Source organism: Macaca fascicularis, chromosome 12, assembly GCF_037993035.2.
Source record: "Macaca fascicularis isolate 582-1 chromosome 12, T2T-MFA8v1.1".
NCBI classification, from domain to species: domain Eukaryota; kingdom Metazoa; phylum Chordata; class Mammalia; order Primates; family Cercopithecidae; genus Macaca; species Macaca fascicularis.
The window spans coordinates 97,144,498-97,163,546 of record NC_088386.1 but is presented as its reverse complement, the minus strand read 5'-3'; the positions used below and the strand labels follow the sequence as shown (position 1 = coordinate 97,163,546).

At 37.2% G+C, this 19,049-nt stretch overlaps 1 protein-coding gene across 9 annotated transcripts in view; it reads left to right on the top strand.

Annotated features, from left to right (window-relative positions):
• Nucleotides 1-18,242, top strand: part of TRAK2 (trafficking kinesin protein 2) — a 76,271-nt gene extending 58,029 nt beyond the window's left edge. For all 9 annotated transcript variants that reach the window (XM_074009745.1, XM_005573926.4, XM_074009748.1 and 6 more), the window contains 7 exons: nucleotides 1,137-1,274; nucleotides 4,618-4,697; nucleotides 5,959-6,162; nucleotides 7,456-7,754; nucleotides 8,982-9,248; nucleotides 11,252-11,357; nucleotides 14,229-18,242. In XM_074009745.1, the coding sequence (XP_073865846.1) occupies nucleotides 1,137-1,274; nucleotides 4,618-4,697; nucleotides 5,959-6,162; nucleotides 7,456-7,754; nucleotides 8,982-9,248; nucleotides 11,252-11,357; nucleotides 14,229-14,904 (1,770 nt within the window). In that variant the 3' untranslated portion in view covers nucleotides 14,905-18,242. The remainder of the gene's footprint in view (nucleotides 1-1,136; nucleotides 1,275-4,617; nucleotides 4,698-5,958; nucleotides 6,163-7,455; nucleotides 7,755-8,981; nucleotides 9,249-11,251; nucleotides 11,358-14,228) is intronic.
• The last annotated feature ends 807 nt before the right edge of the window (nucleotides 18,243-19,049 follow it).

Genomic DNA, 19,049 nt, shown 5'->3' with positions numbered 1-19,049 from the left:
ATAATTTCTAGTAGTAAATCTTTTTGCAAGTATGTCAGGAGAAGTAGCAAAAAAATCTCTTACTTTCTATCTACATAAAATTTTATTTATTAAATATAACTTAGTGTTTCTTTAGCATGCATTAGTATCACCTGGGGCCAGGCACAGTAGCTCATGCCTGTAATCCCAGCACTTTGGGAGGCCAAGGTGGGAGGATGGCTTGAGCCCAGGGATTTGAGACCAGCCTGTCCAACATAAGGAAACCTTGTCTCTACAAAAAAATTAAAAAATTAGCTAGGTGTAGTGGTGCCTGCCTGTGGTCCCCGCTGTTTGAGAGACTGAGGTAGAAGGATCGCTTAAGCCCAGAAGATTGAGGCTGCAGTGAGCCATAATCACACCACTGCACTCAACCCTGGGCAGCAGAGTGATACCTTGTAGGAGGGAAGGGGAGAGAATCACCTGGGAGAGCAAGTTTTAAATGGCGATTTCCAGGCACCATCCCAAGAGCTTCTACTTCAAGTGGTCTGGTGTGAGAGCCTAGAATCTGCATTTTTTAGTAAGCATCTTCAACCCTGGTGATTCTGATGAGCTGGGGCATATACTGCACTTGAAGAAATTTTACAGTTAAAATATACTCTGAAAATTATGTACTCTTTTATCAGATATGTATGTCTAGTTGTAAAGAAGATTCTGAAACCAGGGTCGAAAACTACTTGTTTAGGAGTATTGAGGACCCTGACATTGTATATAATACTTTGTAGACTCTTGATCTTGTCACTTACAGACTTCAGAGTGATTTTTTTAAAAAGATTAGTATTATACTAAACCTAACTTGACTACAGCTGTTATACTTCCTCTGTTAAGGGTATGAAGCATTCAATATTAAATTAACAGTTCTGGTAGTCTGGCTACGTTTCAGACTTTCAGGAAGTCACATTCATGTATAATTTGGCCAAGACACCCCTCCCTAATTCTGGTAGCTCAAAATATATATACTCTTCTTGCTTAGTTTGTTTTAGTCTTTGTATTAAAGTTATATTCATAAAGTTAGCTAGCCGTCTGGATAAAATTAATCCTTATCCCAAAAGGTTTTGGGGGTTTTTTCCCTAATGTTGTTTTGGGAAGGCAATAAAGTACACTACCATCCTTTCTTTTAGCTGCACGAGTTACAAGACAGGAATATGGAGTGTCTAGGAATGTTACATGAATCTCAAGAAGAAATAAAGGAACTTCGTAGTAGATCTGGCCCTGCTGCTCATCTCTACTTCTCCCAATCATATGGAGCTTTTACTGGGGTAAGCGACTAAGAAAGATGCTACGTATTTAATGAAATTTGTTTAAGATTAGTTTGTCCTAAAAGTGATATGGTTTATGATGACATAAAGCATCTTGAGAAGAGATTATATGGTTTGTCCTTGTTTCTGGACTCCAATTATTGATTTAGGTCCTAATTTGTATATTGACATCTTCCTTAATACTCTTATTTATTCTAACCGGTGACTTTACAGATATATTGTATCAATAATACGTAAGATGAGCCCTAACGAAATTCAGTTTACAGCTGTGTACCATAGAACTAGTTAAACTTGGATCATCCTACCCTATGCCCACGACCTGCCGCTTACTTAAATGGTGCTTTGAATATCTAAAACCTCTTTCAATAAATCTTGAGTCTCCTGATTTTTTTTTTTTTTTTTTTTTTTTTTTTGAGTTGGAGTCTCACTCTGTCACCCAGGCTGGAGTGCAGTGGCGTGATCCCGGCTCACTGCAAGCTCCGCCTCCCAGGTTCACGCCATTCTCCTGCCTCAGCCTCCCGAGTAGCTGGGACTACAGGCACCCGCCACCTCGCCCAGCTAATTTTTGTATTTTTAGTAGAGATGGGGTTTCACCGTGTTAGCCAGGATGGTCTCGATCTCCTGACGTCGTGATCCGCCTGCCTTGGCCTCCTAAAGTGCTGGGATTACAGGCGTGAGCCACCATGCTTGGCCGTCTCCTGATATTTTTAACTTGTTAGAATGTAGGCCTTATGAGAACAAGATTCATTTTTGTTTAATTCATTTATAAGCGGTATTTTTTGGATTAAGAATATTAATAAAAACTTCTGAGTTTATGTTAGAATTTGTAATGTTAGTTCAAAAGAGTTATTTTAACAATCTGATTCTTCTGTGCAATCCTGTGAACTTTTTCAAAAGACTGAAACTATAAATTTTAGTAGATTTTCTTAAAAATAGGGAGGCATAATTTTGTTTTTTACGTTTGAAATAATTTTAAAGTTAGAATAAAGTTCCAAGAATAGTATGAAGAACTTTTGTATATCCCTCACATCGATTCTTCAGCTTTTAACATGTTATTGCTTTTTCCATATCATTCAATCTCTCTCTCTCTTTCTTTTCCCACTGGGCTATTTTAACAGTAAGTTGCTGATATACCCTATTACCCCATAGTACTTAAGTGTGTATTTACTAAAAACAAGGACATTTGGACACTCTTAAGGACACTGTCCTACATAAACACACTACAACCATCAGCTTCAGGAAGTTGGTGTTTATCCAGTAGTATCATCTAATCCACAGAGCCCATTCGAATTTTTCCAGTTGTCTCACTATTGTCCTTTAAAGGATACTTTGAATTTTGTTGTTTCCATCTGGGACAGTTCTTCTGTCTTTATTTCTCTTTCATGGCCTTTGTAGGATGTCCTCAGTTTAGGATTGTCTGATGCATCCTCATGATTAGATTCCGGTAATGCATTCTTGGCAGAAATAATGCCATATTCTCAGAGCATGGTTTCAAGAGGTGCATAATGGCTGTTTAGCCCATTACAGGTGGTATTAATTAACTTTGGTCTCTTGGCTAAGGTAATCTGCTGGTTTTTTCCACTGTAAAGTTAATGGTAATTAACAGTTAATTAAATTAACACTACTAATTCACCGTGTAGTGATGAAAATTGGCAGATACTACCGCAACCAAGTGATCAAAGTAAACATTTTATGAGAGATAATTTGAGACTAAGTATCCTATTCCTCATCAAGCTATTACCCACTAGTTTTAGCACCCATTGATGGTTCTTATCTGGCAGAGTTATTGCAGTGATGACTGCCAAACGGTGATTTTCAAATTTCATCATTTTTCAACATTTATTAATTGACATTTTTCTTTTGTAAGTTAGCGCATTTCTGTTCCATTTATTTGTTCATTTGTTCACTTAGGTATGTCATGGACTTAAGGATTTCTATTTTATTCAATAGATTACAAGCTATGATTATTATTATCTATTTTGATATTCAGATTGTCCTAGATATGGTCAGTAGGGTCTCCTTTAAGCTCATCTTGTACTTTTGTCCCAGCCCTGGAATCAGCCATTTCTCCAAAGAGCTCTGGTTGCTTTTATTGAAGAATGGTATTTTGAATCCAAGATCTGGGTGCTAGGTGTGCCCATTGATTGCCACTAGAGTATTGTGGCTTCTAGGTCCTCTCAACAAATAGAACTAGGAAATATATGTATTTCATACCTATACCTATACTATATATGTTTTCATCCATATGTGTATATATAAAATCATGAGTTCACACCATTGCCTCCAATTCCAGTCATCCTCAGCTTAGCCCCACTGAGCCATGTCACTCATATTAGTTGAATCCTCATCCCTGACCAGGGGAAAAGGAAGCTTGCTCATTTTTTTAAATGATTTTTGAATATTATAAAAGCTATACATATTTATTACAGAAAAGTTGGAAATTACAGAAAAGCAAAAAGGAATTGTTAAATCCCATTAAATCCCACCCTCCACAGAATCACTGTCGACACTGGATTTAGTCCTCATCCCTGACCGGGGGAAGAGGAAGCTTGCTTGCTTTTTTAAATTATTTTTTAATATTATAAAAGCTATACATGTTTAATATTATAAAAGCTATACATGTTTTTGTTGGTTTTATTGTTTTTGTTTTTGTTTTTGTTTTTTTGAGACGGAGTCTCGCTCTGTCGCCCAGACTGGAGTGCAGTGGTGCCATCTCGGCTAACTGTAAGCTCCGCCTTCCGGTTCACGCCATTCTCCTGCCTCAGCCTCCTTAGTAGCTGGGACTACAAGCGCCCGCTACCACGCCTGGCTAATTTTTTCTTTTTTTTTTTTTTTTTCTGTATTTTTAGTAGAGATGGGGTTTTCCCCGTGTTAGCCAGGATGGTCTTGATCTCCTGACCTCGTGATCCGCCCGCCTCGGCCTCCCAAAGTGCTGGGATTACAGGCATGAGCCACGGTGCCCAGCCAGCTATACATGTTTATTATAGAAAAGCTAGAAATTACAGAAAAGCAAAAAGAAATTGTTAAATACCATTAAATCCCACCCTCTACAGAATCACTGTCAACACTGGGTTTACAGCCTTTCAGACTTTTTGTTTTTTTGTGCCTGCACATATATTTTCTATTTATCATATTAGCTTTTCCACTACTTTCCTATTTGAAAAAATTATGAAAAGGTAGTTGAGTCTTATTTAAAAGTTATATTTCCAGAATGTCTTTTTTCCCATGAATGTTAGCCTTGACTATTTCCTTGTATTTTATTATAACACCAAAGTATAGGGTTGTAGAGACGGTTCATTTAAGGGCAACAATCACTTTAGAAATCTCAAACTCTTTTTCTTAGGAATCCTTGGCAGCTGAAATTGAGGGGACTATGCGTAAAAAGCTGAGTTTGGATGAGGAATCTTCTCTCTTTAAACAAAAGTAAGTACAGATCACATGTGTTGTTACTCAATTATTGGAATAGAAATTAAAAAGAAGCCACAATCCAAAGTGGTATTATGAGATTCAGTAGTAATTTGCTTACTGTTCAGTGTTTTCCTCACAGTGTCCTCATTTGTGAGAGAGTTCTCTTGTTTGAAAGCTTCTTTTCTTTTTTTTTTTTTTATTATACTTTAAGTTCTAGGGTACATGTGCACAACGTGCAGGTTTGTTACATATGTATATATGTGCCATGTTGGTGTGCTGCACCCATTAACTCGTCATTTACATTAGGTATATCTCCTAATGCTATCCCACCCCCCTTCCCCCACCCCACAGGCCCTGGTGTGTGATGTTCCCCTTCCTGTGTCCATGTGTTCTCATTGTTCAGTTCCCAGCTATGAGTAAGAACATGCAGGGTTTGGTTTTTTTGTCCTTGCGATAGTTTCCTCAGAATGATGGTTTCCAGCTTCATCCATGTCCCTACAAAGGACATGAGCTCATCCTTGTTTGTGGCTGCATAGTATTCCATGGTGTGTATGTGCCACATTTTCTTAATCCAGTCTGTCACTGATGGACATTCGGGTTGGTTCCAAGTCTTTGCTATTGTGAATAGTGCCACAGTAAACATACGTGTGCATGTGCATGTGTCTTTTTAGCAGCATAATTTATAATCCTTTGGGTATATACCCGGTAATAGGATGGCTGGGTCAATTGGTATTTCTAGTTCTAGATCCTTGAGGAGTCGCCACACTGTCTTCCCCAATGTTTGAACTAGTTTACAGTCCCACCAACAGTGTAAAAGTGTTCCTATTTCTCCACATCCTCTCCAGCACCTGTTGTTTCCTGACTTTTTAATGATCACCGTTCTAACTGTTGTGTGATGGTATCTCATTGTGGTTTTGATTTGCATTTCTCTGCACAGCAGAGAAGCTACCATCAGAGTGAACAGGCCACCTACAGAATGGGAGAAAATTTTTGCAATCTACTCATCTGACAAAGGGCTAATATCCAGAATCTACAAAGAGCTCAAACAAATTTACAAGAAAAAAACAACTCCATCAAAAAGTGGGCGAAGGTTATCAACAGACACTTCTCAAAAGAAGACATTTATGCAGCGGAAAGCTTATTTTCTGATGATTTCTCCTAAACTATAGAAACTCCTCAGGGTGGCTTTATTTCTGATGGACTGCACATCCATGCCTCTTCTCTAGATGCTTTAGTGGCTAGCAGTGATAATAATGAACACTTCCTTTTTTGACAGAGCCCAACAGAAGCGGGTGTTTGATACCGTCAGGATTGCCAATGACACACGGGGCCGCTCTATCTCGTTCCCAGCTCTGTTACCCATTCCAGGCTCCAACCATTCAAGTGTCATCATGACAGCAAAACTTTTTGAGTCTGGTCTTCAGCAAACAGAGGACAAATCACTCCTGAACCAGGGGAGCAGCTCAGAGGAAGTTGCAGGGTAGGAATCCGATGGTAACAGTGATTCTGCATTTCTTTTCACGTTGCCTCACCAGATTCACATACGCACATTCCAGCATTACTCTACTGTCCCAAGAAGGTTCTGGAACTGTCAGTTTTCCTTCACTTATGATGCCTTGTATTATTATTTGTGGGACAGATCATGCCAAAGTCAAATTTTTTTGATCTATTTGGTCACTAGCATGAATACATCGGATGACACCTTCTCATAATCCATGCTCATAATCTCAACCATTTTGGTGATTTTCAGGATAAATGTAAGTTTGAATACATCTTGAGGACCATCAAGGTGCTGTCGATTTTCTGTTTATTTAAACTTAGATTTTTTTTTTCATTCTTTTTATTAATACATTGAATTCTATATAGCTAGATGGTAAACAACTTTACTGAAAAGTGAGCTGAAAGCTTTGAAAGATAGATGTTTGGCACCAAAGGGCAATGTTTCCTAACATGGGAATTCATCACACCAGGTTTCAGTTGCATTGCCTGGTCTGTTCTGGGCAGTGTTCTGTACCCACAGTAGCTTTGTGTCCTACTGCCTCACTGTTACACAATTATCTTAGGAGAAGATTGTAAACACATTTATATGGATTTATACCCAAGTAGCCCAGAGTACCCACAACTCAGCTTGCCAGTCTTCCATTTGATATCAATTATAAGATAGCTTCCAGTTTCAAAAGTGTTGAAGTGAAAAAATGGGCATCAGTGAACTATAAAAATGCAGTATTATGTACAAATTTTGTTGTTTTCTTTTAAATGTTCTGCAGTGTTGATGGGTGATTCTGTGGCCCAAAGAAAATTTTTTTCATATTTTAATATTTTTTAAATGGTTATCTTTTGTAACTAATAGTATGCCTTAGTTTAATGGGTAGCATTTTTTTCCTTCTTTATGATACATAAAATAATAGTACCTCTTGCAATCCATGATACAGATTCAGCAAAATATAATATTTACTTTTGTGACCACCTAATAAGAATTTATAGATGGTTGAATGTGTAGTTTCATAAATTAAATGAAATAGAAAATTCAGAAAGCACAGAATATCAATAAAGTATTATCTTGCCTTTCAAGTCATTTGAAATGATCTGTAAAAATGATGTATAGTGTTGTTGGTAATTTTGGTTTGTTGTTATTACTTCTATATTCCAGGTATCTAGGAAAATACCATGTTTTTAAGATCAGTCTCTTGAATGCTCTCCATTATAGAAGGGAGAGGTCTGGGTCGTGCTGATGATCCTCAAGATCTAATTAGTGAACGCAATTTTCCTATAGGAGCTCCCAGAAGATGGGCCAACCAGGACCCTCTGGAGACAGTGATTTGGCTACAGCACTGCATCGCCTTAACTTGCGTCGACAGAACTATTTAAGTGAGAAGCAGTTCTTCGCTGAAGAATGGCAGCGGAAGATCCAGGTTCTGGCTGACCAGAAGGAAGGGGTTAGTGGCTGTGTCACCCCGACAGAGAGCCTTGTCTCCCTCTGCACCAACCAGTCAGAGATCACAGACCTCAGCAGTACCAGTTGCCTTCGAGGTTTTATGCCAGAAAAATTACAAATTGTCAAGCCCCTTGAAGGTAATAAATCAGTAGCTAAACCACGTGACTTACTGGAAGTTCCTTTCCCTGGAATTGAGATTTGTGTCTTAATTTTAGGAGCATTATGTGCAGATGATCTTTTTTTATCCCTTAACCTTGCTGTTTGGGTGGCAAGACTTTGTAGTACTTTGTGGAAAATTAATGAATGAAGAGAGTTGCAGTCTCTGAATCATCAGCCAGCAGTTCTCTTCTACTGATGTTTTTTAATATAAACCTGAGCAGGGAGGAGGAGTAATCTTTTTCTGTCCTTTGCTAAGGAATATCATCGACAGCAGTTTCCATGGTTAGATGAATAAGATATGATAAATGATAATGATCTAGAGATAATAATTCATCTCCACCTTCCTTTTCAAAAGAGTTTTTTACCCAAAAGTATAATTGACTTAGAGGTGTGTGTGCCTGTATTTTTCCTTTTTTCAGTTCAGTTTCTATTCTCTCCTAAGAAAAAACTTGAATTCAAAATAAATTCCTTTGTTTTCTGGAATAATGACAATCATTGAATGATTCTCTTATATTATCCTAAAAAGAGTTCTGCATTAAATAAAATTTTGAGTATGTAACCTATAAAGACCCCTCAAACTCAAAGATTTTATAACTTAGTTGTATTCATTAATGATCAGTGCAGATATTTGCTGGAGTTGCCATTTTTAGGATGAAATTACTACAGTGACATAATTAGACATCGCATCTGGTGCGGTTGCTTGGGGTGATCATTCACCATGGTTCTATAGTCTGGAACTAGTAGAACATATCCTCTTTTTCATTATCTTCTTCATTTTCCTGTTCTCCCTGGGAGCCTGGCTTTTGACTTTCGACTTTCAACTTCATAGGCATAGTTCCAGGCGAGAGAAGTATTTGACTTTTTTGTCACCTGGGAAAATACAGCTCACCTCTTAGGCACCTGTCTTCCATCACTGCCTCAGCAGCTAAGCTCCTTTCCTATTCAGGGTGTCTCCTTGGGGTTTTTTTCACCCCTTTAGATGTCCTTCTCAAAGTTAACTGTTAAAACAGATTATTACTCATACCTTTGACATCTTGTCATCTTCCTCTGAAAACTAATTTGCAGCTTTTACCAAATTATTAACACTAAATAAGTAGTTTTATTGCTGTCATTATTGTTACTACACATATAATTTTAGTTTCTGTTTTAAGATTTGTGGGAAATGTAAACATGCCTTTTCCCCCTCCTTTGTTTTGCGTATTCAGGATCACAAACTCTGTATCACTGGCAGCAGCTTGCTCAGCCAAACTTGGGAACCATCCTTGATCCACGACCAGGTGTCATTACTAAAGGCTTTACCCAGTTGCCCAGGGATACCATTTATCACATCTCAGATTTAGAAGAGGATGAAGAGGAGGGTATTACTTTTCAGGTTCAGCAACCTCTTCAAGTGGAAGAGAAACTGTCAACATCCAAGCCAGTAACGGGGATCTTCCTACCACCCATTACTTCAGCAGGTGGACCAGTTACAGGTGAGAAGAGTGTCTGGTCAAATGTGGTATAGTAACCAGAAGTACTTTGCATTCTGACTTATTAGATAGTCAGCTGGCTAATTCTGCTCACTGGAAGGTGCTCAATCTTGGATATCAGATAATGAAAATCTATAGCATTAGTGGCATTCCTAATCCCCTCCACTTTATCTTAGCCAGCCTGCATTAGTAGATTAGGTAGAGAGCTGGATGAATTCAGGTCAGTGGTTCACAAACCTTTTGGGCTCAGGAACTCTTTACACCCCTAAAAATCACTGAGAATTCCAGAGAGCCTATCTGTGTAGGTTATATCTATTGACATTTAATATATCATAAATCAAAACTGAGAAACTATAAAAATGTGTATTAACTCATTTAAAATAATTGTACACAAATATGTTTTATGAAAAATAGCTATTTTTTTCATAGTGAGAAAAACAGTTGTGCAAGTCTCTCATTTTTGACTTAATACAAAATAGCTTTATTCTCATTATCAGCGTCTACCTTCAGTCTTTTGCAATATGTTGTTTCAGTTGAACAATATGAAGGAAATGCAGCCAGGCACAAACATGCAGTTGGAAAAGGAAAGAGTGTTTTAATAGTCTTTTCAGATATTTGTAGCTATTTTTTGACATTACACTAAAACTAGGTAAGTAGTAGTTTCTTGAACATTTGTAGCAATGTGAGATCTGAAACCCTAACAATTAACTTTTCATTACTTTGTTAACGTTAAAATGCATTGGTCAGGCTGGTAGCTCACACCTGTAATCCCAGCACTTTGGGAGACCGAGGTGGGCAATCACCTGAGGTCAGGAGTTTGAGACCAGCCTGGCCAACATGGTGAAACCCTGTCTCTACTAACAAAAAATTAAAATTAAAATTAAATAAAATGCAGTGTTCATATCCTACATTTTGAATATATCTTTCACCCATGCTTGATTTTTAACATCATGCATTGATCATTTAGAAAATGTTGATTGGTTCATGGAGTTATGCAGATTTTCCAAATGTTGGCACATTTTATTACATAAAAATATTAAAATCATATTAATATCACCACCTATCTCATCAGAAAAGTCTTTAAGGATGTTCATGCTTTCAGTGGTAGATACAAGTTTTCCAAAACTAACTTTTTCTTGAAAGCTCACGTTTTGTTAGCTGTTTTTCCTGAAGGGACAGGCTCACTTCATTCATTTTTAACATGTCTCTCTTAACACCCAAGTCTGAATAACTATAGTTTGTCTGTTAGTTCTTTAAAGTAAAAATGGTATTCCATGACAAAATTTCAAATCAGTTGCACAAGTGTTTTCCTCTGGATAACCACTGTATCTCAGTGTGCAGCAAGAGTGCTTAATACATCTTTCCCATTTCATCGCACAGAACAGGAAAGCGACTCAAGGGCCAAGATTCAAAATTTAATAGATAATTTTTACTGCTACTTCAAGGACATTCTTCAGTGAATATGGCTTTTTAAGAAATACCAAGTGCATAACAATTAAGAAGACTAGGACAACTTGGTGATATTGCCTTGATCTGTGCTGAGGAGCTAGGAGTTTTGCCTTCCATTGCTTTTGCACCAGCAGTGCAAATGTAAACCCATCACAAAGGCCTCTGTCCTACCATTACTGTGAAAGTAGCTTTGACCTGTAGACTCCCACAGAGGCTTCAGACCACACTTTGAGAACCACCAGAGTAGATAAATTTGACTGAATCACTTGGATAACTAGATCTTGATTTTTTTAATGTATTTTTTCAGTTTTCTTTTCTCATTTCTAAGCTTTGTTTATGCCTTTTGCTTTACAGTTTTAAAGTATTGGATTCACCTATATACTAACCAGTTAATACTAGTACAATCTTTATGTATATTTATTTCATTTCCAGATTTGGGGATTTTTAGTACAAAAGGTACTTGATAAATGCTATATTATGAATAAATAATGATGAGCTTTTTACGTTATTAATCTAGTCTTTCAATCATGTATTTGCTCCCTAAAAATCTATTTCAGTTGCAACCGCCAATCCAGGAAAGTGCCTGTCATGCACAAACTCAACATTCACTTTCACCACCTGTAGAATATTACATCCCTCTGACATCACTCAGGTTACCCCCAGGTAAGAGTGCCTGGGAAATCTGGGGCCTCACTTCTTTCCTCAGCTATATTTTCATGAATTTCTTTTAAAAATTACCTTCATTTTAATTTCTAGAATGTTAATTAATGTTCTGTGATAATGCGTCTTTAGAATATTTTCACATTGCATTTTCTAATTTGATTATTATAAAAGTAGGCAGGGCAAGTGAGTATGTATTGTGTAAAGTAAACTGAGGCATGGAAGGTTGAGGTGACTGGTTCTAGGGCAGGCAACTAATAAATAACCCAGCGGGGGCTATATACCCGGAGTTAGCCAAACTGCAAGATTTACTGGGCCCGTCCTCTGCACAAGCTCACCTTCACTTCTGACAACACCTGCAAGTGCAGAGGGTTCCCAAAACCACTTTCAGGTTCAGTAATTTGCTAGAAGATCTCACAGAACTCACAGCAAGTTGTTATACTTGTGGCTACTGTATTACAAGGGAAGAACACAGGTTAAAATTGTCCAAAGGAAGAAAGGCATAGGGCAGAGTCTTAGAGGATTCTACATGTGTCCTTAGGATTCATTACTCTCCTAGTATTGATATGTGACGGTACACACAGAATATTACCAACCAGGTAAGTTCACCCAAGTATTAGTGCTTACAGTCTGTCTGTATTGAGGCTTTGTTGTGTAGGTATGATTGACTGAACTCAGTTCAACAGAGTTGAACTCAGCCTTCTGGCCAACTGATACTGCATGACTCAAAGGCCCTACCCTAAATCACATGGTTGGTCTTTTTGGCATGGCCATTCCTCACCCTAAGACTGTTGGGTGTGGCCTGGCCCACCCTAAGATTTAGTGTGATCAGCCTCCACTCTAGCCAAAGACACTCCTATTGTGACATAGATTGCCTCCAAGGAGCGGAGGGCAAAGGCCAGACCTCTCTGGGCAAGGCCAAATTATTTACTACGTAGGCTAAAACTTGAATATTCTAATATGTAGTCCCTTATTAAGCCATATTGATGCCATTTCCATCCTAACAATTCCCAAAAGGGTCTAAGGTGGCTTTTAAAGATATGTAGAACGTGTAACAGTGCACAGTTACTGATGTGTTTGTTGCCTGTCCCTTTATATTTACCAAGGATAACTACCATAATTACTTTAAATGCATTAAAGAATAATGTTAACTAGAAGTAGAAAAAAAAGATGTTGCAAAGGGGAATCAAGAGTAAGGATATAAAATGGGTAAAAGAATAAATCTAGTGTGCAAATTGTACCATAAAGTCTTATGTTAGCCATGTTAGCTTGCTAAGGTTAGCCACGTATTTGAGTCTTAACTTTCTAGCTGCAAGTGTGGAGGGAAATAAGATTATGATTCACCATGTCTATAAAATAGAAACAAATGAATTATTTAGGGGAGCATTTGGATGATATCCACTAAAGATCCCAATAAAGTCTGTAACAAAAAAATCTGCATTTTTGTCTACATTGTTCTTATAGTCATCAAGATAACAAGTTTTACAAAATTGGTTCTTGAGGAGACTCTTAATACAGGTTGATGCCATTATATGAAGTGTACAATTTGGATAAGGACAGGCAGTTCTAGAGTCTAGTAGAAATAGGGAGATTAGAGACTGGGAATACAATATATAGACTATTCCGGATCAGAGGCTTTTAGTTGGACTGGTTTGACTACGGAGTCAAACTTATTTGAATTTTGCTGCTTCTATACAAGTTGGTGCTTTAGAAAGTTTGTTAATTGTAAGCTTGTGTTTTGTTCATAATCTTTAAAATTTTTGATATCCTGATGTTTAATGTATTGAGTATTTTGTGTTGAAGTGAAAGTTGATCTATTAAATACTGGTAACATTTGTTTTGCGGGGAAATTGGCTAAAGAAGTACCATCTCCATTCCATTACCGTTTCCTTAAGTACATGATTGGTTAGTTTTTCTTTTTGACTAAGCATAAAATAAGAATTTTCTCATTTGATTATTATAAAAGTGGGCAGGGCAACTGAGTATGTATTGTGTAAAGTAAACTGAGGCATGGAAGGTTGAGGTCACTGGTCCTAGGGCAGACAACTAATAAATAACGCAGCTGGGGCTATATACCCGGAGTTAGCCAAACTGCAAGATTTACAGGGCCAGTCCTCTGCACAAGCTTACCTTCACTTCTGTATGTTCAGTAGTATTACTGAATACTGAAGTAATGCTGAAGAAGTATTACTGAATAGATGTTGAAGCTATTAGTTATTTTTAATTTCCTAAAAACACATGTTTCAAGTCAAGGTTGAGAAAAATTCATTCTATGGATATTTTTATACTATCATTGTTTGAAATTAACATTTCCTGAGAAAATAAAATTTAACAATTAGAAGTTTATTATTTCGCAATAAAATAAAATTAAAAGATTAAAAAGAAGGAAACTTCTCCCAGAAGAGCATTTCATGTTTAATTTTTTTAAAAGTTGGTAAAGTGTTATGGATTATTGTCTCAATGTATCTCACTTTATGGAATGGATATATAAATAAACATTCTAAAGATTACTTTCCTTAATCTTCAAATTTCTTTGCTTTCTGTCATAAAATTTAATTGTATTTCTACAGATGTACATTTTAGAGTTAAAATTTAAGAGTAAAGTTATCTAAGAGTACAGCAATACCTTTCATATCCTACTGAAAATATCTTTTAATAAGTTAATTACTAAGTTACAAATTACAAATAATTAATCATTGAAGTATCATGTCAAATTTTCCTTTCCCAGATCTGTTCCACAGCGTACAGTTACAGATGTGTTTGTTGCCTGTTACTTTATGTTTACCAAGGATAACTACTATAATTACTTTAAATGTCAGCTTGGGGCTTGCTTTTTATTCTTAAACACTGTCTCCCACTTACTTTTTTTTTAAGCTCTGGGTTCCCTTCATTATCCTGTGGAAGTAGTGGTAGCAGTTCATCCAACACGGCTGTGAATTCTCCTGCCTTGTCCTATAGACTCAGCATTGGTGAGTCCATCACCAACCGACGAGATTCCACTACAACCTTCAGTAGCACCATGAGCTTGGCCAAACTTCTACAAGAACGAGGCATCTCTGCCAAAGTGTACCACAGCCCAATTTCAGAGAACCCCCTCCAGCCTCTCCCTAAATCCCTGGCTATCCCTTCCACACCACCAAATTCACCATCTCACTCACCTTGCCCTTCTCCTTTGCCCTTTGAGCCTCGAGTGCATCTCTCTGAAAATTTTTTGGCCTCTCGACCAGCTGAGACATTTCTCCAGGAGATGTATGGCTTGAGACCCTCCCGGAACCCTCCTGATGTTGGCCAGTTGAAGATGAATTTAGTGGACAGGCTGAAGAGACTGGGGATAGCCAGAGTGGTCAAGAACCCTGGTGCCCAAGAGAATGGAAGATGCCAGGAGGCAGAAATTGGTCTTCAAAAACCAGATTCTGCTGTTTATTTAAATTCAGGTAGCAGTTTATTAGGTGGACTAAGGAGGAATCAGAGTCTTCCAGTCATAATGGGTAGCTTTGCTGCCCCAGTTTGCACATCCTCACCCAAAATGGGTGTCCTGAAGGAGGACTGAGGTTCAGCAGTTAACTGACCTCTTATACAAATTAGCACATGAGGGATAGATACGCACTGAAACATGTAGTCTGGTCTGACTTGAGAGAAAAGGAATGTTGCACAAGGGTTGTGAATGTGAAAGGGGGAATGGAGGAATGGAAATAAAATTGGGATGAGCCCTAATGGAGGAAGTCGGGCAAATTGAAAGTATAAATGAATGGGCCATGAGTGTTCAGAGGCAGGAAAGAAAGGTTTAATATACTCCTTCAGTTGAGTTTTCTTGTCTTGAAAATAAAAAGTGAATAAAAATAAATTTAGTAATACTAAAACATACAGAGATACTGAACTTCCTGGCACATTTACTTCTGGTAAGCATAAAGCAGAGAGAACCCAGGTTAGAAGGATGGGAAGAGAAAAGGAGTAGCTTTATTGCTTACAGAAAGCCATTCTGAAGGGTTGGTGGGGTAAGCTCAGTCTATTACTCAGACAATAGTGAGATGGCTTATATGTTTCCCCTGTTAATATCTGGTTAAATTATACATCCATCAAATGATATGCTCGCAGAATTAGCAAAATTAGGAGTTTCATCTTTTTCATTGAATCATAGGTGGAGACTCCTATTTTCCTTTCTGTTTTCAGGCCTTTGAGCCCCTGGGAGCCCAAATACCACTCAATTATTTTGTATTTATGATTAATAAAAGTTCATTTTTTAAATTTGTATTTTTATACAACCTCCAAAAAAAAAAAAAACTGGGTAGAGCATGGGAGGGATTTACTTTTAAGAAGCAAAATGTGAGTAAATTGGAACCAAGAAAACTTGTTTTTAGAATATTTCTTCTGAATAAGTGCAGTAGCCAAGGAATACAAACGTAATTGCATGTTTTTAAAAATTCCTTGGAGGCTGGAAGGGGTTAAGCCAGAAGTGCAATCAATAGGAATTAGGGAATGTTTTATATTTATATATGTAAAATTTTTTGTGAGAAAAGTTGGTTGCAACTAAACCAACTTTTTCCAAAGTGCGCTATGCATATTTTTAATGAAAGATGACATGTATTTGCACAAAAATTCTCAGGCACATTAAATTATTATAAGCTGAAGTAAAACCCAGGTGCTTGCTTTGAGATTGTGTTTTCTTTTTCCTAATGTCAAATAAAATAAAACACATCTGTCTTCTTGATATTTATAGAATTAGAGAATAAACTTTTTAATGGGGGAGTCAAAGCTTTTTCTTTTTCTCTAAGGTTCTTTTTTTTTTTTTTAATTCAAACTGTATGAAATGGCAAAGTGAGGCTCTGGGGTTAGGTTTCAGCATTCAGCAGTTGACACAGGCTAAGAAATGGAAAGAAGTAGATCTGTTTTTTCTCAATGTTGCTGAGCAAAGTCTGCTTCTCATCAGATGACGTGGCTTTGTCTAGACAACACGCAGCTCAGAAAGAAATGTCTTTATACAAAAGACATGATAGAGAAAAGATGAGACAGTGGACTAATTATTTTGTTTATGAAAATGGCAAGTAAATTACTTAATCTTTTTGGTGCTTAATTTGCAAATGTTTTGTTCCTTTGTCCTGACTTAAAGGCTATTTTCTGAAGAACTCTTGACTCTTGCTCCTGTGGTTCCCGTAGGCACACCTATTCCCAGGCCAAGGAGAGTCCTTCCTCTCCCCTTTTGAGGCATCCCCGCCACCCCCCCACTTAGAGCTATGTGCTCAAAAAAGCCAACATGAATGCAGTGGTAAAAATGTGTTTGTTTCTTATACTTTTTAGAATCTCTTAATAAAATTTTTCTAAATAAATTCTGCAAAAACAAAGGATGAAGATGGTCTCTCCCTTTCGTTCCCCTTCACTTAGTTGTGCTGAGGTCGATAGAGCGTACACATTCAGAAAGGATTCCAGCAGGTTTATATGTGAATATAAGTGTCCTTGAATGGGGCAGGCATTAAATAGAAGAATCCCTGCTGTTTAAATTTCCCACATATTCCAATTCACTTTTTAAAAATACCATTTGAATTTGTGTTTCATAGAGTGACTCTGGGGTGCTTACTTTAGCCAATTCTTAAAATTTTTTATTTGTTCCCTAAGAAAGTAATTAGTGTTTCTGTTGCCTGAACAGTTACAGTTTCCAGGAAACATCAGGAAGTAGGAAACTGTAGGGCCAGAGAGTAGTACAAAGTTAAATTGTCCGATTTATGTGTATTACATAAAGCTATAAATTGAACTAGATTTTGCCGTGCTCTGTACTGAGTATAATTTGTATACTTTTTTATAATTAATGACTAAATGATCATTTTGAAGGCAGGGTGGTGGGGGTGTGTTAGCAGCCAAATAAGGACATCTGATTAAAAAGAACCAGACTTAGATTTTTTTAAAGTACACTGATGTTGATGTTCCACCAGAAACACCTTAATTGTATACTGATGTGTAATGTCTCTAGAAATGAATCCTGTCTTAAAACTGGGTTTTGCTGTTTTTTGAAGTTTCTACCTAAAATCATTTTTGGTATATCCTGATAATCTCTATAATACTAGCATTTTCTGCAAAATATAGTAAGAAGAATTGGAGCCTAATAGCTGGTTCCTCCCAATTTATCTGTTATGTTTTGGTACTATTCACATTTTAGTTTTTTCTGTGATAAAAATTGTATGTATACTTTCATGCCAGTATAGGAAACCTCAATCTTCTTTTTTTTTTTTTTTTCCTTTAAGAAGGTTTTCAGTGATTATACCTCAGGTATTTCTGAGTGTCCTATTATCTAGTAGGAAAAGTATCTTCCTGAGCTCAGAATTTAAAGTTCTCCTAAATTATGAAGATCCCAAATCTTATGTAAATAACCTTAGGCATGGGTCCTTAGGGAGAAGTTAATGACCATTGTTAAAGTACTTTTTTAGAAAATTTTGTGGTGTATGTTCTTGATTTGACATAAATGGATAGACTTTGGCAAGAGAGGAAATAAGTTACAAGGCAGCTTACAAGAGCCTATTCTCGATAAAAGGTATAATTTTACACAGTACTCAAAGCTTGTTATCTTTTCTGACCATTTTAGTACAGAATTAGTACTTGGTGGTTACTAACATCGACTTGCGACATGTCGAACTGGGGCTTTTAGTGTTGAGTGGGCCACTTCTCTGATGTCAGATGCATGCAGACCTGTACTCCACATGCAGCCCAACAGCAGCGCAGTGTGATAACCGAGTGGTGGCATGGCAGAGCACATCCCCCGCAGAGTGGGCAACTAGGGCAGCCAGGGGAATACTATTGTTCGATACCTGGGATTTGACTTTGTCAGACAGCTCTTTGTGCACCTATCTTTGTTTTGTCAAATGTAAATCAGTTAATAAACATGAGTAGCTTAAATTTTCATTTGTCTCCCTGTGTTTTTGTCCCAGCTGTTTGCACAGGTAATCCTGTACTAAATCTTTCTTTTGTGTTATGTTTTTGGTTAGAAAACAACCTCTACTTGTCAAACCAACACATACACAAGAAACCACTAATAGTAATAATAAACAGATCTTAATGTATTTTCCTAGATTTTTTAAAAATAGAATAGACAGTATCTATGTATACCATAATACTTCCTTAGCAAAAGTAACAGCAACATAAAAATAAAATCTAAAGTCATTGATATGCAGATACCAAGTTTGAGAAGATTCAGGAAGTGTGAAGCAGTTCTTTTCCTGTAGCCTACAGTTTTCTGTTGACGCTCTTAGCTATTTAAAAATTGTTTCCAAGAAACTAAATTTGACACTAACAGAAAAGGTCTTTTGATACTCAATCTCCTTCACAATTTAATTTCTGTTTTTTTTTTTAATAATTTCCATTTTTGTTTTAGATTCCAGGGTACATGTGCAGGTTTGTTACCTGGATATATTTCATGAAGCTGAGGCTTAGAGTATGATTGATCCTGTTACCCAGATACAGAGTATAGCATCCAATACGTAGTTTTTCAACCCTTTCCCTGCTCCTTCCCTGCTGTAATAGTCCCCAGTTTCTGTTGTTGCCATCTTTGTGTCCTTGAGTAGCCAGTGTTTACCTCCCACTTGTAAGTGAGAACATGCAGTATTTGGTTTTCTGTTTCTGTGTTAATTTGCTTGGGATAATGGCCTCTACTTACATGCATGTTGCCATGAAGACATGATTTCAGGGATTTTTATGGCTGCATACTCTTAC